The 25,170-nt window shown below is 25.7% G+C and overlaps 1 protein-coding gene across 1 annotated transcript in view; it reads left to right on the top strand.

The window, feature by feature from the left end:
* Positions 1-24,537, top strand: part of LOC100211586 (erlin-2) — a 39,346-nt gene extending 14,809 nt beyond the window's left edge. The window contains exons 2-12 of the mRNA XM_065811916.1: positions 1,187-1,209; positions 9,722-9,802; positions 9,953-9,999; positions 10,258-10,319; positions 10,422-10,547; positions 16,119-16,192; positions 17,230-17,288; positions 17,831-17,922; positions 18,015-18,104; positions 18,402-18,481; positions 24,276-24,537. Coding sequence (XP_065667988.1) covers positions 1,187-1,209; positions 9,722-9,802; positions 9,953-9,999; positions 10,258-10,319; positions 10,422-10,547; positions 16,119-16,192; positions 17,230-17,288; positions 17,831-17,922; positions 18,015-18,104; positions 18,402-18,481; positions 24,276-24,437 — 896 coding nt within the window. The 3' untranslated portion in view covers positions 24,438-24,537. The remainder of the gene's footprint in view (positions 1-1,186; positions 1,210-9,721; positions 9,803-9,952; positions 10,000-10,257; positions 10,320-10,421; positions 10,548-16,118; positions 16,193-17,229; positions 17,289-17,830; positions 17,923-18,014; positions 18,105-18,401; positions 18,482-24,275) is intronic.
* Positions 24,538-25,170: the final 633 nt, after the last annotated feature.

Raw genomic sequence — 25,170 nt, 5'->3', positions numbered from 1 at the left:
TGGTAAAATTATATAATGCACCATGGTGTACCCATTGTTAAATGAAGTGTATGCTACTTTAAATGCTTTTTTCTTTTAAATAACACACTTTTGTAAGTAATAAACTGTCTGGTCGTCCTGCTGGGCTACTGACAGGCATTTTTTTTTTAATTTCAGTTGCCCTTGGAGAAAATGAGTTGTCTTGTGCCACCGGACGACCATGAGAGTACACCCCTGTTATATCATCAAAAATATTTTTTCATTATTTCAAAAGGTCTGTGTCAAACACAAAATAAATGAGCATTACCACATTATTGCTCATTCGTATTTTTATAATTAAGATATATAAATATAAGAAAAAGTACAATAAGATAAGGCAATTTATAAGAATGTGAATATGTTTTTAATATATTTATACATTTGCATTTACTGGATTAACTGTATTGGAGGAGGCCAACCATTTTTATTTTATTTTTTCTCAAGACTCTGTTCATCCTATTTTAACTTTTTTTACACCTTGATGAACAAGGTTGCTTCGCAAAGAAGCATGTTAAGTGCTTTTAGAGAAGGAACTGAGCTGCTATCAACTGATTTAACTTATATTGCATAAATTGTAAAAAAATTTTATCGTTATTTCATCACCTATTTCATAAACTCCTAAATTATTGGAATTAATATTATGAATTCAAACCAACCTGATATGCGATAAAATTTCCAAGAATTAGATCAGTTTTTTTCTTGGAAAAACTGTATCAGATTTTCCCCAACAAATATTAATGAAATTATGCAGTTCCAATAGCTAAAATTCGGACAAATTTTTATTCAAAGTTAATTCTTTTTTATCATTTAAAATAGAGATTATATGCTTTCAAGTTGTTTTTACTGATTTTTGTAATATTATTATTACAAAAAAGTTTTACTGTAGTTTTTTGTTTTTAAATTATTTTTACTTGTTTTAGTAATATTTTAGTAAAAATGTTTTAAGCCATAATAATTTATGTTTTGAACAAATATTTAATGTACTTCAAGCCATTTTGCTCATGAAGTCTTTATAATAAAAAATTTTAATATTGGTGCAACACTTTTATAAAGAATTTTATATTTTGTTTTTTTTATTGATAAATATCTGCTGTTCTTTACATTTTTAGTTTTTAAATCTTAATTTTTTTTTTAATTAAATAATTATTTAATGCTAATTTTGTTTTAGGCCATGTTGCAGTTTACTACAGGGTAAGCATGATTTTTTTAATGTTTTTATTATATAGTTATGGCCAAAAAGATCTGACCCCTCACAATTATTATAGATAAATACTTATAAATGCAAAATGTTTGTACTGGCACCATACTAAACAATCATGCAATGTGTAAGTGTTTGCATAGTTATCAACCAATTGAAAAATATCTTATTTGCTCTATATACATTTAAAAGATGTGTCATTTGATTACTATTATCTTAGAGTGTGACCACAACATCAATTTTAAATACGCATAAGTACAACTTTTAATGAAAGATGACAAGTCTAAACAAATGGTTGATAAATGTTTGAAAATGCCTTAAACAACTGTACATGATATCATTTAGCACATCAAGTCAACAGATAACATCAATCAAGAAAAATCCTGTGGAAGACCAAAAATTATCCCCTTAAAAACGCAGAAAATGATATAATCTTTAATCTTTTTAATGTTTTACTTTACTGTATTAAAGCAACTCCTTTCTCCCCAAAATACTTGTTATCACCTCAAAAATACCTGTTATCATCTCAAATTTTGAAAAGAACACAAAGGGTGAACTGGTCAAATGTCATTCTATATTTCTGCTGTAACTATATATGTGTGTATATATATATATATATATATATATATATATATATATATATATATATATATATATATATATATATATATATATATATATATATAGGGTAAACAGTTTGTCTGTGATTGATTTTTAAATTAGCAAAAAGTTTAAATTTTACAAGTTTTCATAATCTACAGATAATGAGTTTTAATATCTAAGCTTAACAGATTAATTTTAATGTTAAATAACACATACTTAAGTCATTTAGAAATCTTTTCATATCAAATAAAGTTATAAAATACAAGAGCACGAGTACCCTAAAGGTGACCTAAGAACTTATATCAAATAGTTGTATATAATTTGTTTGCTTGTTTGATCTAGTGGATTGACACTTTGAGTTTCATATTTAGAAGTAACTTCTGATGACAATTTAGGCTTTTTAGTTAGAACATTGATAAATTTATTACTTTTTAAAAGTTAGCTTTCTTTTTTATTGAAGAGGATAAGGTAGGTTTACAGGAATACAATAGCCTAATAAAATCATCTTTGGATTTGTAATGAAAAAATTTTAAATAAAATATTTTTTTAAAAAAAGGAAATATTTAAAAACGACACTGCATTTAAGTAAAGTTATAAAGTAAAAAAGACACTGCATTTAAGTAAAGTTATAAAGTAAATGCTTGTTTTTTATATGTAATCCTTTAACTATAATGCCTTGTGTTGTACACACAGACAGCTCTTTGCAAGACTTTTAAAATTGGCGTTGTGTTGTCCTATCTTTTGTATTTCCCAAAAATTTTTAAAGTCTTTATAAACTGATTCAAATGCTTGTTCAGTCCAATACCCTAAAACTTAATTCAAAACATTTAATATTAATATTATCAGTTATTTTTCTAAATATGCACTTACCAAACTTTCCTCCTTTCATAACAATAAACTCTTCAACATGATGCTCCACTATATAAACTTTCAGAGGAATGTTTGAACCAAGATCTCTGAAACTTTGTGAAAATCTTTTAATATAATCAGAGTAGTTTGGATTTAACATTTTCCCAAAATACTCATGAACAACATCGCTAAAGTCTCTCAAAGCTTTCATATATTTTCCACCAATAATATTGTGCTCATCCAGATAAATTTGAAAGCAATCAAGTTTTTTTAGAAACTTGTTGGATCCATTTCCTTCTAACCTGTGTTTGCCTTGATAAGGTACTCTGGCAAGATTAATTGTAGATGGATAACTATTTACAAAATAATATCCTTGATTAGTGTCCTCTAACAAGCTTTTTTCAATTATTTTGAAAAATTTGTCTATTATGCCAAGCAAAATATGTAAGCCTGGTATATTAAGAATTTCCAAGATCTTCTTTGTTACATTTCCAGTTAATAAAGGAGGATTAACTACATTACTAAAATTTTTAGCTTTTGCAATATTTCCTCCAGCAGCCATCCATTTGTTGTTCCACTCACACAGAGAAGTTAGAGAAAATGACTCAGCTCTCAGCATATTTGGTGATTCTGTTTCACAAAATGGACATTGATGCTTTGAAGCTGCTGACTGCTTTTCAACCATCAGTAGAAGAACCTTTAGATCTTCTGAAATAAAGTAATCCAGAGAATTAAATTTTAATTTATCCAACAAGATTTTTATGTTTGCATAATTTTCATCAATAGAGGGTAATACTGCCAAAATTAAAGTTTTTGAACACTAGTATACTTGAAATCTTTAAATCCATACTCATCAGAATATTTCACTCTTTTCTTTTCACTTGAATGTGCTTCTAGCTCTGGCTCTAATGTAATTGATAAAGTAACCTTATGATAGCCTTGCCCTCCCTCTACCCCAATCTTAACATCAACATTCTCTGGTTCAAGAGATCTATGTCATGAAACTGTTGCAACAAACTCATCAATATTATTGCATATTACACCAGGAATAGTTCTTTCAATACAATAAATAATAACAAAACAACTTCAAGTCCGAGGATGATGATTTATTTTAAATAATCAATATTCAAATTAATCAAAGTATAAAAATATAATGTAGTATAGAATAATATTTTATTATAATACATTACTTTTATAGAGCTTTTTAAGAAGCTAAAATCTCTAGTTAAAGTAAAACACATGCATATATATATATACATACATACCTATATACATACATACATACATACATACATACATACATACATACATACATACATACATACATACATGCATACATACATACATACACCTAAAGTACCATTTTTGGGGACAGATTTTATAAAATGACTGAGGGTTTGGTTTGGGTCAGCATCACAGTCAGGCTTAGGGTTAGGGTTATAGTTTAAATATGACTTTAATTAATCATTTTTATAAATTGATGAAAATAAAAATGAAATATAATATATGATAAAGAAATAAAAGTAACAAAAATAAATATAGAAAATAAGTTTTTATAATAAAATAATATATATAAATATGTATAAATAAAAATATAAATAAAATAAAAATTGAAAAAAGTAATAAAAAAATACATGAAGGAAACAAAAAAAACATGTACCTGTAAACGCTGACTAGGAGTATATATATAGTTATATATATATATATATATATATATATATATATATATATTATATATATATATATATATATATATATATATATATATATATATATATATATAGCTATACCACTTTTTTATTATCTCCAGTATACTGTTTTGACTGAATCAGTATAAGTTTAGCATCAAACAAAGACAATCGATTTTTGTTTTCTTCTGTTAACTTTTTAGAAAAACTAGTTTTGACAGATTTTTTTCCTCCATTCACTCATATAAATTGGGCAATTAATCTAACATCTAATTCTAGTAAATTTGATACAATGTTAAAAACAATGTTTTTTTTTATCATAAATTATATTTTTTCAGTTTAGTAGTAGACCTTGTATAAAGTTTGCTTTGTAGTTGTTTAAGTTTTGAGTGTGAAAGGTGTTTTTGGTTCAACTACTTCAATAAAAACAACAAGCTTCTTAAGGCCAAAAGTGTTCAATGCTATTTTTGCGTCATGGGTTACTTAATTGTTGATTGTGGTTAATAAAACTTTTCCTTTAAATACAGGTGAGGTGGATTGTAAAATATGCATCAAATTCCTTTGCTTAGCTAACTTTGTGCAATAATAATAAAAATAAAAAAAATTTAATTGGCTTTTTTTTTTTTTTTAAAAAAAACTTACCTTTGTACTTAGGTCAAGTGGTGAATAAAAATCTTTTTGAATCTGTTTTTCTGCAATTAGAACATAACATTTTAGGTAGATCAGGGTTTTCAACAGAGTAGTTTTCCCAAAAAATCTCTTGATAAGGTTTTCATAATTTTTTCCTTGTTTTGGACCTGGTTTATTGCATTTGGTTTGAACGCATCTTAAATCATTACTTTTTTTCATACAGCACATGCAAGAGCATTTTAAAAACTCGTTATGATCTTTAGCAAAGTATGACATTTCTTTTCTATTCTTGAGAAATAGTTCCTATATTTTCAATTGGCTCTTAAGTTTAAGTTAATATGAGTTTTTTACTTAATTAAATAGAGTCGCTGTTATTGCTAAATGTGTTTATAAATATTGTTAAAGTCTTTTAAAGCAACAACAACTATAAGCCAATCGGAAACTAATAAATATTATTATACCCAATCGTGCTGCTGCAATTACAGTAAGTAAACAACTATAATGGCTGACGGAAAAATATTATTTTAATATGAAAACATTGTTATTTATAAAACTTCTTACTAAGTTTTCTCAAAAAGCTACCAACAAATGATTTAAATTTTGTTAGTTTCAAAATGTACAAATGTACTACTTTCAAAAACAAAACAAAAATTCATGGGACTTGATATAAGGTCTTAGGTCATCTTGAGGGTACCCGTGGGGAAAATATTATTAACTACCTCAACACTATTTTAAACCCTTTAACTCCAAAACATGTGCCGTAACAAAGCTGCTGCATGGAGTAATAACTTGATTGCGGTATCACCAGTGGTGTGGTGGGCACTAACTGTACTAAGTACTAAGTAAAGATCTACATCACTGCAGCAATCAGTTAATAGACCAATAATCCTATCCAGGGTTGAAAAAAAAACTTTTTTTATTTTAAAAAAATCTGGATTTTTTGAGAAAATCAAAAAAACTATAGTATTTTTGATTTAATTCCTTTTTTATATATATAAGTTGTGTTTAGTCAACTTTTTTAATCAAAAAAAGCATTAGGCATTTTAATTGAATAATTTATATTTTCCATCAGCATTGCTGCTATAATTCAATTCATACATCATTATTTGATGTGCTTTTTCTATTTCCATCTTGTTTTTTTACTTGGAATGATTGAGTTCAAAATCTGAAAAAGTTCTTTCAAATATAGATCTAGAAGCAGGTAGGTTTAACAAACCTTCCGTATCCATTATAATAATGCAGTCCAAAGGTTTTAGAAATTTCCACCATTCTGTTGGTGAACATTTTTTCTAGCAGATTTACTTTAGAAATAGCTTTTATCGAATGGTGAAGATTTGGCTTTCAACTTGAATATTATTGGTAACAAGTTTATAAGTTCTTGATCTGCGAATATAGTTGCAGCATCATTTTCATTTTCAGAAAGATTAGACCCAAAATATCTATGTTTCTAATGTGCTACATTCAGTAAATTAGATTTTTCAATTTCTTCTGTGTAAATATTATCTAATATATCTCCTCCATTTTGAATTCTTTTAAATAGAATGTAACCAGGATAAAGCATATTGATAAATTTTTTAAAATTTTTGTGTTCAACTGTTCCAAAGCTAGAGTTTGTATATAATTCTGGCAAGTTGCAGATCAAATCTTTCTATTTCTTTGTTCTTGTGAAAATCTGTTTTCTAACTTTTTTTACTAAATGAAGTTGAAGTGGGCTGAGACATTTGATTTTTTTTTGTGGAATGTTGATAGTGAATTATCTGGAAATGAAATTGAAGTATATTGATTTTAAATTAGTATGTGTATACATTAGATTTAGTTTACAAATTAAGTTGCTTTAGGAGTAAAAAAATATATTTATTTTCCTAAATTATCAATTTAAAAGTTTAAATTTTAATTAAAGTATATAATTTATATTGGGATGCATTAATTTAATTAATTACCTTCAAAAAGTTGTTGATCTTTTACTGACTCAATAATTTCAAAGGACTGCGATTGATTGCATTTCTCAAGATGTTCATGGATCCTTTGAACTTGACTTTTTTTTGCGTGCATTACAAACTGCACTACAGTTCTTTCATTCTGGAGAAATACTTTTCACTAAAGATTCTCCAGTGAAAGAGTTGAATTTGTTTTGTTAGACAGCACAATTTTATTAAGTCTGTTGATTGACAAATTATGAAGAGATATGAACTTACGGGATTATGGGATGTTAAATATTTTTCATAATCTTACTGTCATTAAAAGTAATTTGTCTGAAGAAAAAAAAAATGTCTTTGGTTTTCTAGCTAATGTTAAATATTTCTCCCAATACTTTCGTGGTAAAAATTGTTTAGATTAGAACTTGATAAAAAACGTTATAAATCATAACCACCCAAATTAAAACTTAAATTTTTACTGTGACTGTTCCTAAGTGCTCCAAACTTTTATTTTTGTCTAGTTTTTATCCATCAGCATCAGGTTTTTGGAATTCGCTCCCTTCATCTTGTTTTCCTGATTTATTTAATTTGCGATCTTTTAAGTTGTCTGTTAATTGTTATCTTGGTTTTTCCAATTAACTTCCAACTTTAATAGCAGTTGCTTGCAGTCTTATTGGAAATGAAGGTGGTTAAAAAAAAATCAAAAAGTCTGCTCCACTCTTTCCTTCCCAAAACTTTTTCAAAACCTTTCAATGAGAAAAAAACCTTTCACTAGTTGATCAAAATTTTACGTCTTAGAATTTTATATTCCAAAAATGGTAAGTTAAACATTTTTTAAACACAAAATGAATTATTTTTAAGTTTTTTTAATTTTTTTCTTCATCAATTTTTAGCTCATATTTTGTAAAAATGTTCCTAAAAGTTGGTATGTTTGCAACAGTTGTCATTATTTGTATTTAATAGTATTTACATATGATAGTGGTGTACCATAACCCTGGTGATACTGCGCTTAACTTGTTTCTCAGTGCAGCTGCCTTCTTCAAGGTTTGTGTTTCCAAGGGTTGGAACCACAATAAAGTAGCCTTCTCGACTGTAGTGGCCCTCTCAACCTTGGGGAGGTAACATTTAAAAAAAAGGTAATATCTAATAATATTCTTAGATAATCAAACATTAAAGTATCTGTAGCATTCACAACAAACTTAAATATATAGAAAGCGATTCTTAAATAATCTTAATATACTTATCTTAAATCGAACATCAATATGTGGCTTCCTTAACATATCATGCATTTTTTGATAAATTAAGTTCCTCTGGCGAATTCAACTTTTTTGTATCATGCAAAGCATAATATTTTTGTTGTTGTTTAAAAGAATTGATACAATCAATAATACTATTAGCAAATTTTTTAAGAAGATAAGAAGCTAGCTTATCTTCTTAAAATTTGATTTTGTTTAACGAGTTCCTTAGGGGGAACTCGTTAAACAAAATCAAATGTTGCGGATATACTAAAGCATTTTATATTTTTCCCAAAAAATTGTTAGTTTATTGATGTTGTAAACCAATAATTTGTGGAAATAATTAAAAACTTTATTTATAAGTGAATGAGGTCAGTGTATGAGAAAAGTATAAAATCTCCACTGGAGATATTATACTTTTCACTGGAGATTATCCAGTGAAAGGGTTAATACTCGCTATCAGTGCAAATGGAAATTTTGTTTTTTGAGAGAGAAAATTTGTTAAAATATATTAGTGCATCATATTATATTGATGCATTATTACTGTACATTTTTTGTCAGTAGTTACAGTTATTTAGGACAAAACATGAAAATACACTCAAAATAAGTTTTTATGTTTATAATGGAGGATAAATTATAAAATAATGGAGAAAAAAATTAAATAATGGAGGATAAAGTTATAAAACAAGATTTAGACGAAAGTCAGCTTGGTCTTGAAATAGTGGCGTTAAAAAAAGGTGCAATAAATATGCATCAACTATATATTTCATTCAAATAATTCATTAATGAAAATCTTTAAATATCACAAAATAATTATTTTCATTTACTCATCAATCATAACAACTTACATCACTTTGATTCAATAAGAGAGTTCGTAGTCATAAAGAAAGCTATTTTCTTGTTTTTATTTAGTTCTTCCTTGTTTAATGCTAAAGAAATAAAGCTGTCTTGAAAATCTTTGTTTTGTTAAAGTACAACAGTAAAAACTTCCTCTCTTCCACTCTCTTTTTTTGAAAATGTTTATGACATTACACTTATTACATTATATTACATTATTAACATGGAAAACCCATCATATGGGTCATTGTAATCTTTTATTTTTCTTTCATTCCTACTTTCAGCCAAGTTTTTTTTAAACATCTGTAATAACAGGATATTAATATCAGGACATTTATCCGCTATTTTAAGTAACATAAAAGCATTATGTTGTTGAATAAAGTCTGATAAAATCAGTGCTTCTATAAGGTGTAAAGGATTTGGGACATCTTTGGTTCACCCCTCAAGACTTTTTTTTTTTCACATGGAATTCAGACTTTTTAAATATCTTTGTAAAGATGCAGCAACTTAGCTACATTGTAGTAGAGACAATAACTGAAAAATGTTAAAATGTGACATCACTGCTTTTCCCCTTGCACCCTTTACACACACACACACACACACACACACTCACACACAATGAATAAAATATTTTTTCAAACTTTATTAATTTTCTTTGGTTTTTTTAATTGGTATTGATTTATATCTATATAAGATTTATTATTAATTTTCTTTAAAAATACTGTTATTTAATTTAATTTTATATAGGGTGGTGCTTTATTGTCTTCAACAAGTGGTCCAGGTTTTCATATGATGATACCTTTTCTCACATCTTTCCGACCTGTTCAAGTAATTTTTTTAATATTGTATTATAGATGATATATGATGAGGCGATGAGGCATTTGATACTCAGAATAAAAAAAATGAAATGTTTCTATTTATATATTCTGTTTTTATTCATAAAACCTTTAACACAATATTAGTGTCAATTTTATTCAGACAACTTTGCAAACTGATGAAGTAAAAAATGTCCCTTGTGGTACAAGGTTTGACTATATAATATATATTCAATTCATATTGTATATTTTATAATATATTTTATATATGTATATATATAGACACACACACACACACACACACACACACACACACACACACACACACACACACACACACACACACACACACACACACACACACACGATGAATATTGTATAATATAAAGTGTAAAGTATTGTATAGATATAAATTTTATTGCTATTGTTTTAAATGGTTTTTGTTTTAGTTTTTTTATTTTATTTTAGTGGTGGTGTAGTTATATATTTTGATAGAATTGAAGTAGTAAATATACTTAAACCTGCAGCTGGTAAAAAATTTGTTTTCTGTTTTATATGAGTACAAAGAGTTTAAATAAACAACTCGTGAAATTTTAAAATAAATATTATAAATATATATATATATATTTTAGTTTATGAAATTGTCAAAAGTTATACGGCAGATTATGACAAAGCTCTCATATTTAATAAAGTTCATCATGAACTTAATCAGTTCTGTAGTGTTCATTCTTTGCAAGAAGTTTACATAGATTTATTTGGTGAGTTTAAATGTATATTCTAATTCTGTAGTTTTTCTATTCACATGAAATCATGCACTATATCACTCATAATAAACTCTAAATAAACTTCTTTTTTTTTAATTCAATTAAAAATAGCAAAAGTTTAAGTAAGTTGTCAAATAATTTTAATAAGTCCAAAAAATTTGAGTCAAGTTGTGTTTCAAAACTCATGTTGCATGCTACAGCCTTCAGAGTTTATAGATTACACCTAAAGTCATTGCTACAAAAAGTCATTGTATACAAATGCTTGATATATAGTTTTTTCTGATCTTATGAAAAACTAAAAGTTAAGATTTTGAATGCTTTATATGAATATTAAAATAATTTTTATTTACTTATGTGTTTTTGTTTAAGATTTACTCTTCCTAAATAATACTGATCTGAAGTAAAACTGTAGTATACAAATACCAAGTGATTTATTGATGGTCATAAATTGTAGAATTTTATATTTTTATGTCATAATTTTCATACTAATCTTATAGGTAAAAGATTACTACATCTGTCCAACAACATCTGTGGAGTAGACTGTCCAACATCTGTCCAACAACATCTGTGGAGTAGTCTGTCCAACATCTGTCCAACAACATCTGTGGAGTAGTCCAAGATCATCTGTACACTTTTGTCTAAGATCAACTTTATTTTTCTTTTACTCTAATTACATTTGTCCAATATCATCTGAAAATTCAATGACCCCTAACAACATCTTTAGAAAGATGTAACTACATCTGGTAATTTTTCTCCAAGTCCTATAACATCTGGAAGAATTTTCCCCAGATGTAATTAAATCTGAAAAACATCCTATATGTAACTACATTTGAATAAAATAATGCATTTTTAGTTAATTTTTTTTTCCAGATGTAGTTACATCTGAAAAAATTTCTATATGAAATAACATCTGGTTAAAATAATGCATTATTGGTTAATATTTTTTTCCAGATATAATTACATCTGAAAAAAATCCTATATGTAACTACATCTGGTTAAAATAATGCATTATTAGCTAATTCATCTTAAAAATAACTTCATCTTAAAATCTACAGAGGTAGTTGCACAGATGTTATTACACTTTGATAATTTAAAAGATGGAACTACATCATTAATATTCATTTAATTTTTGCACAGATCTTATTAGACACCAATAAAATTTCAGATGTTGTTGGACAGATTTTATTAGACATCAATAAAATTTCAGATATTGTTGGAGAGATGTTATTATACCTCATTATATTTACAGATGTTGTTGGACAGATGTTATTAGACATGGCAAAAACTGATGTTGTTACCCTGACCCATCTTATAAGTTGTCCTAAATTTTTTATAAGACCCATCTTAAAAGTTTGTCCTTTAATATTTTTACATAATAAAAGTGTCTTTAACATAGAAGACAGTTGTGTAACATTTCTCTAGGTGTTTTTGGAAACTTAAGGCTAAAATAAAATTTTAACCCTCATTAAGATTTATTTAAAAAGAAAAATGTGTTGGTTGTGTGACTTAATAATAAAACTAATATTTGGCATGCAGCTGTAACTTATTTTAACAGTGTTTCTGTTAAAAATCTTGTGCAGCTTGTGGTGTGCTGGAAAATAAAAGTCTATTAAATTCAAGAAAAGTTTTCCTATTTTGGTTCTTACTGAAAGGGGGATTAAACCATTTGTTTCGTTTGCGTCTCTTAGTATCTAGATTAGTTTTGAGTAATTTTAAATTAGAATAATATTGGATATTGTTGCTATGTCCAGACTTCATAAGGGCATCTTTGTAAAGGCGTAACGTTTTCAAAAACTATTTTGCTGGAGTTTGCTTACAATCTTTGTTCAATAAATGATTCCAGCTGTTTGAAAATACTTGGTAGGTGATTCGAGCTGGCATGGATATAGTGTAACAAACTTTCAGATTTATGGTAAGGTTTGAAGCTGCAGTTGCTAAGATTTAATGTAATATCAAGCTAATTCACTACTTTTATGTTGCATTGAATATAAATATTAAGGCTGTTACTTTTGAATATCTGAGTTATGTTTTTTAACTTTATTTATTTGTGGATTACTAACATTTTTAATCACAGCAAACTCATCATCTCTATACATCCCAAAATCAAATTTGTTACACCATACAAATTTTATAAACAAAATGGTGATTTCACCTACACACTCAGCAAAAATTTAAGCTAAAGCTTTTATTCATTAGAATGTTTAAATTGTTTTTTTATATTGTATATATGGCCTTTATTTAGACTAAATTAATTATAGTAAAAATCATGTTAAATGCATTTGCAAAATAGTTTTGATTTAGAAATTTCAATTAAATTTTTTCTTTTTAAAAAAAAAAACAGCAAGTTAAATAAATTTTATTTAATTTTAATAAAAGTTTAATTTTAACTTTGAAGGAATATAAATGCTTCTTAAATAAATAATTGTTTCCTTTTTATTTGAAAACTAATTCATTATGTAAAAACATTGAGGTTTTAAGAAGTCTCCATCACAGATTTAAATGCGTAAAAGCAACCATAAAACTACATTTTTTGTTCTAAGAAAAGAGAAATGTTTTTATTTAAGAGAATTTTTTTCACTTCAGACTTTTCAAACTTTTTGCTTTTAATTCAAAATCACGTTAAGTTCGTATGATGTATGTTTCATTTAAGAACAAAAACTATGTTTAGAAATATCTTATTGGTAACTGTTAGAAATAGTTCATTAAATAATTAAAAAAACAAATCAAAAAAATTAAATTGTGATAAAACAAACAAAAGATTATGTAAAAGGTTATGTAAAAGATAATTTAAAAAAAGAAATAGTAAAGAAATATACTCTTTTTCGAATAATAAATTTAGATTTCTTTAGTAATTTTTTTTATCGTTATTGTTTAAAATTAAATTTAATTGCAACACTGAACTTTAAAATAAGCTAACAATGCAATTTAACTTTTTTTATATAAAACATAAGTAAACAACATTGATAAAGATCGTGACTATGATTAAAATGACAATTTTTTTAGGTGTTTATTTGCTTTTAATTAAAAATGTTAGATTTTACTAATATTGGAATTTACAACTTATGGAATTTTTAGTTTAGAAGCCAATAATGGTCAAATGATATGGGGTTAAGTCTGGATATGGCACTGTGTATATATGTATGTGTATATATATATATATACACATACATACATACACAGTGCCATATCCAGACTTAACCTGTATATATATATATATACAGGTTAAGTCTGGATATGGCATTGTTTATGTATATAAAATATATATATATATATATATATATATATATATATATATATATATATATATATAATATTGCTGAACTTAATAGTACTAGTAGTAGTGCTAGTGCCCTTACAAGCGTGTTTGACACAAAACTTGACAGCCATTGCAATCGAGGTAATAGCGAGAAAGAGTTGCAGCACTTTGTTTTATAAGAAAATGTGAACGAAAGTGTATGCAAATATCTAATGTACTTAAACTTCAAATTATGTAATGTTAAACATACTTAAGCATATATCAAGTTTTACAGTTTGACTTTCACTTGAAAATTGCATTGCGTCAACCTCTCCTTAATTTTGATTTATAGCACTTATTTGTGTTGAAAAAAATTATTATATTGATTTTCATCAGTTAACGTGGCCGAGTGGTTAACAAGCAGAGCTTCTGGACAATAAAGCCATGGTTTGAGTCCTATCACTGGCGACTTTTTTTTTCAGTTTTTTAGATTTTTTAAAATACAATATACTTGTGAAGTTTTGTAAAGATTATATACAAACATATGTAACAATATTATACACTTTAAAAAACGAAAAGATTTTTAAAAAAGCTAAAAATTCTAAAAACATCAAAAAACAGGGAGAAATGTGTTGCATATATGTCATGATTGAGATACTTATGTTATTTTAGTTTTACATTTTTTTAAAGTTTTTTTTGTAAAGTTTAGTTCGTGCAAGGAAAATGAGTATTCAACATGTTTATATAAAAAATATAAATTCTATAGAACTACAAAGTTGTTTTGTTTTGCATTTTAAATAACAAAAATTAAAAAAAAAAAGCATACTAATGATTTGAATTTGCCACCCGGCAACCTGCTTTTTTTTGAAACAGTAAAGGAGTTTAAAAAGTATGTTTTTAATAAGAACATAATTGAAAGTTCTAATTTTATGTTTAAAATTAAACCATTTTATTTTTAAAAATAATAATTTTAATTAAAAAAATAATGTTGAAGTTATTTAATATTGACATAATAAGGAAATTTAGAGTTTTACAGCTACAAGGTGTCTACCAGATCAGGGAAAAGTCAGGGAATTCAGATATCTGCAAAAAAATGAGAAGATTATCAGGGAAATTAAATTAAATTTTAGAAAAATCAGGGAGAAGTCAGGGGAAATGGCTCTTCATCAAACTTGCTTAAGTTAAATAAGTTGTATATGGTACACATAATATAAAAGTTTATTTGGCAGTTTTATGAACCTCTCTTGATGTGGGTTGTATTATTGTTTACATTTTTGAAGTTAAAGAACATTTTTCTATGCAAATCTAGGCTTAGAAAAATGTTCTTTAACTTCAATTTTTGTGAAGTTGAGTTAAGGTAACTTGAAAGATCTTAGTTCTGCCATTTGTATAGCGTTGCATCAATAAGTGTAAACGTCTTTAGCATATGTTGAGTTTGCAGGCAGTATATGGAACAATTGAGTATAATATATCTATGAAAATGAGAATTTGCTTAGATTTATTATACATATATTTTTGCTATATTATAATTTTTTTGTTATAAATATTGCTATGATTATTATAGATATATACTATGATAAAAATTTTGCTATAAATATTGCTATAAATACAGCAAGATTGAAAAATATTCAAAATTTATTAGGATAGGTCTTTAATCCCCCAAAACACACTGATGACAGCCCACTAAACCACTGAGCTATCAATGATATGCATTCAAGAGAAAAATAAACCTTATTATAAATCTCTTGTAAGCTCTAGGTATGCGGAAAAGGTGTGCATGTTAATTTTTTTGTTCTTAAAGCAATTTTTCAAATTATTTTACGTAAATATATATATATATATATATATATATATATATATATATATATATATATATATATATATATATATATATATATATATATATATATATATAATAGGGTGCATCATTTTTTAGCAAATGGTTCCAGAACTTAGGGGCTTGTGTTCAAAAATGTTAAACTCTAAGACTTCATCAAGGAAAAATACATTTTAAAATTTTTTTTCTTGTGGAGTTAAAAAATCTCACAACATAAAGAAGTTCAAGTTTAAAATTTTGAACTTTTTAAAGTTGTTATTGATTTTTTTAAATTGCTTTAAAAATAGTTTTTTTTAAATGGAATTTCTAATTTTTGAGCAAGTTGAATTTTGGAAATCAATAAAATGTATTCATGTAAAAAATGTTATTCATGTGATAGATTGAATTGATAAAAATATGACATAATTTTAATGAAATAAATGACATAATTTTACAGTTATTGTTTATTGAAGAAAATCTTTATATTTATTGTAAAAAAAATTACATATGATAGATCAAATCGATGAAAATTTGAAGAAAGCACTTCAAGAGGATTTAACAGTTATGGCTCCTGGACTTAACATACAGGTTTAATTTCTGACTACTCATATTTATTGAATATTTATTTTGTTCAAATTAAATCTCAAATTCTATACCATGGTTTTTATTTTCTTTAAAAGTTATATTAATGGAAGATCTAAATAAAAATAATAAATAACTTTTAACATAAGAAAATAATAAATTTCTTTTTACACTTTACTACTGTTAATATAGAAATTAGTTTTATTGTGTAGGCAGTTTCTTTATTTTTTCCTTTATCTGACTTACATTTCAAATTCTTTGAAATGTACCTTTAACAAAACGCATCTTATATACAAACCTTGGAATTAGGAAAAATGAGGCCGGCAATAATTTGCTGACCTCAATCTTTTAAAGGTCGGCAAAAAAAAGTTTGATACAAAAGTCTTACCATAAAAAATAGAAACGAGGTCGGCAATTTTTTGGCGACCTCAAATATATTTAAGGTCGGCATTGCCGAATGCCGACCCTAATTCTGAGGGTTGTATATGTCATGTTAATGTTATACTTCTCTTTTGTTATATTTTCAGATACATGGTGATATTTTGTTGTTTAAAACCACCATATCACCATGTATCTTTTGCTTATGAAGCGAGTGCTCTACTATAAATATATATACACGTATATATATACATATAAATAAAAAATGGTATTGTAATGTATTATAAAGTAATCATAGTTTTTACGTTGTTTTTGTATAATTTATTATTGATATGATAATTTTGTAATTAATTTTAATTGCATTTTGTGTGTTATTCCAATAGTGTCATTTACAATAATATATTAAATACTTTTTGGTGTTATTCATAAATACATTATATATTATATATTTATTGTTTTGATAATTTTTTTGCATAACTCTGCTTATTTGTATCCAGCTAAAAATAAAAAGATAAAGAATGAAAAAACTATTAATACTAATCTTTTACCAACCAGTTTAACTACCTGTAGATCTTTTCATTTCCTTTCCATGAAAGTTGTATTTTATTGTTAATTTTGCTTCTCTTTTTCTGTTTTTTAATTTCAAAATTTTTTGATTTTTTTAGGCTGTTCGAGTTACCAAACCAAAAATTCCTGAGCAAATTCGGAAAAATTATGAACTAATGTAATAAGTTATATAGAAATATTTTAGCTTTATTTTTACAAAAAATAACTCTTTCAAATTCTACTGGGTATTTGCCTAATTGCATAATATAAAATATTAATTGTATTGTATAAAATTTATTGTATAATATAAAATTTATTGGGTATTAACAAGGACTATAAGAATAAGAAAAATAATTATGAAATTTTGAACGACATCAAACGCATTTTTCCTTTAAAAATCTATAAAAACTATAGTTTCACTTTTTATAGCTCCCATAATTCTTTTTGTTTTTTTTTTTGCGAAATTTTCACTGAATTTATATGTCAACATTTTTTCACTTCATTTTTACTCTTTTTACTTTCCATAAAAGTTCATAAAATTTGTATCATCTGATTTAATTTAATTTAATCATCTGATTTCAAAGTCTATAAAGGAATAATACCACCTGTTTTTTAAACTAGTAATGTTATCTGTAAAGTAAATATTTTTGGATTGAAATTGATTGTTGAGTTGAAACATTTGTTGAATTGAAATGAGTTGATCTAGATTTATTGTTTTAGGGAAGCTGAGAAAACTAAATTACTCATCACTATTCAACATCAAAAGGTTGTTGAAAAAGAAGCTGAAACTGGTAGAAAGTTGGCTATTATTGGTAAATTATATTTGTCAGTATTATTTGTAAAATTGCTTTTTAATTAACTGTTTAAATACTTTAAATATATAAACTGAAATCTCTTAAAATAGAGGCAGAAAAATCATCGCAAGTAGCACAAATTACATACAACCAAAAAATAATGGAGAAAGAGAGTCAGAAAAAGATATCTGAAATTGAAGGTTTTTATAAATTTTATCTTTTTATAATGTTTTAGAGCGTAAAAATAAAATCTAGTATTCCACAAGTAACTATTAATAACCTAGTAGTAGAATAAAAAATTTGCAACTTTGTTTGATAGTTTTAGTAAAGAATCCTGTATATGAATTTGCAACTTTATTAGTTTCAGTAAAAAATCGTGAATATGTAGAAATTTGCAACTTTGATAGTTTTAGTAAAGAATCGTGAATATGAAGGAATTTTGAACTTTGATAGTTTTAGTAAAGAATCGTGAATATGTAGGAATTTCAATTTTGCAGATTCAACTCATTTGGCAAAAGAAAAAGCAATTGCCGATGCTGAGTTTTATAAGCAAGTTAAGCTGATAGAGTCAAACAAGGTAATGCTTCTAATTTTAATACAAATGCAGACTTACTAGTGTTAATAATTATTTTATGCTTTTGAAAACATTAAAAACAGTTGTTTTAAAAACTTATACCCCATTTATACTGATTATAAAACATGTTTTATTTTAAACGTGTTACATGTTTTTAATGTGATAAACTGTATAAAACAGCATCAAAACAACTCAGCGAAGTTTTATATAAACACAAGCTTTTTATATTGAGAAAACAACCTCACAGTATTGTTTTTTTATACAGCTTTTTACAATAATAATTTAATATGTTTTTAATATAAAATGTGTTTTATTATCAGAATGAACAGGGTATTAGTATATGTTTTAAAAACTTAGTGCGTGTTTTAAAAGCATATTGCATATTTGAAGAGCATATTGTATGTTTTAAGACTTTATTATATGTTTTAAGAGCTTGTGAGAGCATAATGTATGTTTTTAAGAGCATAATGTAAGTTTTAAAAGCTTATTGAATATTTTATCACCTTATTACATGTTCTAAGAGCTTGTAGATTTTAAGAGCATAATGTATGTTTTAAAAGCATAATGTATGTTTTAAGAGCGTAGTGTATGTTTTAAGAGTTTATTTTATGTTTAAGAGTTTGTTAAATATTTTAAAGAGATTACTAAATTTATAAAAAAAAATTTACATTTGGAAGAGCATTAATAAAAATGTTCGATCTATAATATTAAAAAAAAATTTTTATCATTCATTAAATTTGTATCCTTCATTAAATGCATATCATTAAATTCAATTATTCTTATTTACCACACTTTAATTAAAGTATTCTTATTTACCATGCTGTAATGAAAGTGTTCCTATTTACCATGCTGTAATGAAAGTGTTCTTATTTACCATGTTGCACAGTGGTCAGAAAAACTTGATTTATGGCCAAAATTAAAATTTTGATGTTTTTATAAAAAATCTATAATGGTGAATCCAAATTTGAAAACAGTTTTTGATTTCAAGGTTTTGCTGTTCAGATATCCGGTAAGGGCCCAGTCAAGAATTTCAGAAAAAGTTTTCATTTTTTTGCTTTCGGTTTCATAATATATCACATTTATATATATATATATATATATATATATATATATATATATATATATATATATATATATATATATATATATATATATATATATATATATATACACTGCGACCATTTTCTATAGACTCATGTAGAATTTAGCAGATTTACAGTGTTACAGTGGCAATAAAATTGTTCTAACGGTACTTTTGAATAAGTATATGTAGGAAAACAATGATCCATTATGCACCTAATTATTAATTGTCTTGATTGTATTAAAATAATTAAATTTTTAATAATCACGTGGCAATTTTCTATAGACGCACTAAAGTTCTTACGAGTTTTGACGAGCATATTTCTATAGACACACTAAAGTTTTTACGAGTTTAGTTGAACTTAACCAAATGCCAAAAGGAAAGGTCCTTACTGTTATTGAAATAGGTCAAATGTTAGCTTATCATCGAGACAAAGTTCCAAATCAAGAAATTGCTAGAAGATTGAAGAGATCAGATCACATTATCCGTATTTTCTTGAAAAATCCAACAGATTATGCAACAATCAAGAGGAAACCTAAGAAATCTAAGGTTTTAGGCTGTGAAAAACGCAGAATTGTTCGACTCGCATCAAATTCATTAAAAAGTTTGAAAACAATTAAGTCAGATTTGGGTTTAAATGTTTGCAAGGAGACGATTAGGAAAGGTCTTAAAGACAGCCCACACATTGTACGATCAAAAATGAATAAAGCATCAAATTTGAAGCCTGTTCACAAACAGAAACGGATGGAATTCGCCAACAAAAATATGGCACGCGATTGGGAACAAGTAAGAAATTTTAGATTAAATTCTCATAAATACGTAAGATGTCTAAATAGCTGAATGTTTTTGTTTTCAATACCAGGTGATTTTTCCGGATGAAAAAAAGTTTAATCTTGATGGGCCTGATGGTTTTAGTAGCTACTGGCGTGATTTGAGGATTTGAACCCAAATATTTTTCGACAAGGAATTTCGGTGGTGGATCTTTGATGGTTTGACTTGGGTTTTGTGCAACAGGAAAGTTAAATTTAGCATTTACATCTTGCAAAATGAAAAGTTCTGAATACATTGATGTGCTAAAATTATGTTTGATTCTATTTAAAAATAAATACCAACGCAAAAAGTTTGTTTTTTAACAAGACAACGCCAGCATTCACACTAGTAACAAGACTAAAGCTTGGTTTGAAGCTAAAAAATTGAGCAAATGTGGTGGCCTGCTTGCAGTCCAGATTTGAATCCTGTTGAAAACATCTGGGGAATCATTGTAAGACATATCTATGCTGACCAGAAGCAATATAGCTCTGTGGCAGAGCTAAAAGTAGCGGTATCAGAATGGTGGGAGGATATGGAGCCAAAATGTGCTGGAAAACTTGGTGGGAAGTATGCCAAAACAAATTTATCAAGTAATTTAGCGCAAAGGAGGTCCAATCGAGTACTAAAAATTTAATGAAAACATTTTTTTTGATAGTTCTGTAAAAAAAATGTGAACTGCGTCTATAGAAAATAGTCAGCTATCTTTTGAATTTAATTCATTTATGATTAACCTCTTTTCAAATTTGATATTATTTTTTGATATTTTTCATTATTTTTTTATACTTTATTTATAATTTATTGAAATACACTAAAAAAGAAGTTAAGTACGCTTTTAAGACATAATCCACATGCGCCTATAGAAAATGGTCACAGTGTGTGTATATATATATATATATATATATATATATATATATATATATATATATATATATATATATATATATATATATATATATATATACATACATACATACATACATATACATATAAATAAATGGGCTGCAGCGAGGGAGGGGGTCAAGGGCAACGCCCTCTCCCCCAAAAAAAAAATTTCATTTTTCATATCAAGCCAAAACTTAATATTTTAGTTAAAAATTGTAGATGATGATTTCCTTTTTTTTTTTTTTCACAAGTTTTTCATCAATATTTTTGAATAATAAATAATAAAAATCACAAGCAAAAATTCCTAAAATTAGTCATAAATTAGGTATTTATTTTTTCATGAAAAGCTACTATTCTAATTTTCAATTTAATAATCGATCTAAAGATATATAAAATCAATACATTAAATTAAAAACCATAATATAAAAAATTTATATTTTACATGGATTTTACTAAAATATGCATTTTTTTAAGTATTTTCATCTAGTTAAATATATGGAATATTTTATAAAAATAAAATAAAAATGAATATTTGAACTATTTTTAACAATTTAGTAGCATGTACGATTGTATAAAGAAAAAAAAAATGTTTTGACACTAGTATTTTTAAGAACATAAAATAGGTATATTTTGGGAGCTTTAAAGTTGGTTTAAATAATTATATCTGCAGCTGATTTTTTTTGTGAATAATATATGCATATTAGGATTTAATAAAATCATATCGATCAAGTCCATGCATGCGGACTTAAGTTTAAGGAAGAAGTTGAAATAGAAGAAAAAACTTCTTTTATGCTAGTTTCAAACATAAATAACTTATGCAAATATACAATAATAAAAAATTATTATTATTTCAAATAAACTCTATACTATAAAATTTGTTTAAATAAAGAAATCTATACATATGTACATATCATTTTAAATTTATACACAAATGAAAAAATGTATTTTTGCAAGAAATCATTCATCAATTTTTAATCGCACTTTGAACGGTTATTGACTTTTCTTTTAAGAAAAAATATGAAACCTATATATTTTTGAATAGCCAGGATAATGTTGTGTTTAAAAATAATAATAACAAAAATTACAGGGTTTTTTTGTTTGTTTTAATTTTGGCCAAAAATCAAGTTTTTCAGACTACTGTGTGCTGTATTGAAAGTGTTCTTATTTACCATGCTCTAATGAAACTGTTCTTATTTTGCACTGAGTAAACTTTAAAGGTTAAAAACAGCTAGTGACTTTTATGTCATCAATTACCAATAAAATCATATTTTTAAGTTAGTTTAAATTGTGATTGAATTACACCCACGTAAAAAAAAAAGTCCTCAGAGCGTTCACAGGATTCACGTACTGCTACTTCGGTACAACTTTCCACAAAAGTTTTAGGAAGATTTTTTTTTTTAAAAAAAAAACAGTGTCCCCAAATAACATCTAGACATTTCAATGTAGGTATCAAAATTATTTATAAGAATAACTTATAATACACATGGATCAGATTTATAAAAACTATTTTCGAGTTTGTTATATTAAAATTAGTTATCAGTAAATGGTTCTATACTATTATTTACTAAAGTTTAATATTTATAGTTTTGTCGCAACATTGTTAGTTGCAGAAAAATAACTTAAAGTCTCTATGTACTTTTGTTTGAAAGTATATATTTTTATTGATGTAGTATTTTTTATATTTATCCTATGAGCAATTTTGTTTGTTAAACATAAATAATGGGTGGTGCACTATTTTTAAAGAAGCTGCTTATTTTTTCTCAATCATTGAATCCCTAATCTTATTCCTTCAACTTCAAATCATGATTTTTTTAGATAACAGTGTTTTCTTAAATATTACTAAGAGCATTAAATGCAAAAATTAGAAAAGTGTTAGAGAACTGATATAACATGATAATTGATGATTTCGAAAACCTGAAGAAACTGTTACAGTTCTGCTAAACAGAATAATCTTAACTAAACTTAAAACCTTTGGGAATAATATATCAAATAAAGTTTTTATACTAAACATTACGGCTGGTCAGTTGTATTGCTAAAAAATTTATGTTAAAAAGTTATAAAATTACTTACTGTTTTAATTTTTCGTTTATGAGTATTTGGATTTATACGTGTTTGTTTTTTACTGGTATTGAATATCTATTTGTAATTAACTGTATATAGTATATTATTGGGTATTTTCAATATGTTAAATTATATATATATACATATGCATACATATATATTAGAGATGTGCTGGAACCAGTATATGCCGAGTCCCCTATTCCGGGTGCTCGGAAGAAAATACCGGTTACATTTAAAAAATAAGTTAGAACAAAAGTTTGTGAAATCTCTTGCGCTGAATTGTTTTCACAAAATAACGCAGATTAATTTGCGCTAATTAAGTTTGCTTAAATATATCAAATTTCTTATTAATAAATAATTATATTTACACACGTGGTCACAAATTTAAATCACGCAAACTAAAGAGTAAACTTATATATAAGGGGTGGATCCAGCATTTTTTGGTCTTTGAGATCCTCCAAACATTTATATGTTTATACTTATGTCAGATAAGGGTGTTTTGCAAAAAATTGCAATGATTGGAGCCTGAGAACAAAAAAGCCCCAAAGTTTTGATTTGACATAAGTATAAACATAAATGTTGGGAGTTAGCTCCATGTCTAGAAGTTAGAAATCTCGAAAACCAAAAAATGCTGGATCTGCCCCTGATATTTATGTGTGTGTGTGTATATATATATATATATATATATATATATATATATATATATATATATATATATATATATATATATATATATATATATATATATATATATATATATATATATATATATATGTGTGTGTGTATATATATATATATATATATATATATATATATATATATATATATATATATATATATATATATATATATATATATATATATATATATATATATATAAGAGAGATATAATCATGCACGCATATTCATAATTTTTTTTTAAATTATTTGAGTTACTTTTTTTAACCTTTTTTTTTATTTAAGATGAAATTGACCCCTGAGTTTCTGGAATACACCCGAATTCAAGCTATCGGACAGAACAACAAAGTATATTATGGAAATACTATTCCTAATATGTTTCTTGATTCTGAAATGTTAACTTTTAAAAAGAAAACAAGCGTAACAGATGAGCCTTTAACATCCTAACTTGAAAATCTGGTTTAAATATTTTTTTAAATTTTTAAAAGATGTAGAATTTGAAATGCTTACAAATACTGAAGAATTGTATCGAATAATAGTTTGTTAATTATTGTTTTCTTAAACTTTTTTTGATAAGAGCTTTTAAAAAAAGTGTGTATTATACTGGCATAATTTGTACTGTTTTATACACAAATAGTTAAAATAACACTGTTTTATAGTAGCGCAAATCTGCCTCGTTTACTCAGCTAAATTACAGAACATCTTTATTCAACTTTTTGTTTTAATTTGATTTTTATTAGAATAATCAACTTTTAATGACGCTGTAATTTATCGCTTCGGAACTTAATAATCTATAGGATATATTAGGTATTTGTGTGTGTGTGTGTGTTTATATATATATATATATATATATATATATATATATATATATATATATATATATATATATATATATATATCGAAATGTTTTAATTGTATGGTTTGTAAAATAACATTTTGCTCTTTTAAACATAGATATTTAGTTTAACATTTTTAGTGAAAACACGTTTTAATACAGCATGAAAATTTTCTTCAAAATATTAATTTTGCGCGATTTGCATTATTAAATGTTCATGTCAAACAGAAAAAAATTTTTGGGTTTTTGATTCTTTCTTTTGCTTTCATATTAAGAAAAGCTTATCGTTCTTACTTTAAAAAAAAAATCTAATTTACTTTTTTAATTTTTTACACTTAATTTAGC

Source organism: Hydra vulgaris, chromosome 12 (assembly GCF_038396675.1).
Source record: "Hydra vulgaris chromosome 12, alternate assembly HydraT2T_AEP".
In the NCBI taxonomy this organism is placed as follows: domain Eukaryota; kingdom Metazoa; phylum Cnidaria; class Hydrozoa; order Anthoathecata; family Hydridae; genus Hydra; species Hydra vulgaris.
The sequence above is the reverse complement of the archived record's forward strand: the minus strand, read 5'-3'. Positions and strand labels throughout refer to the sequence as shown.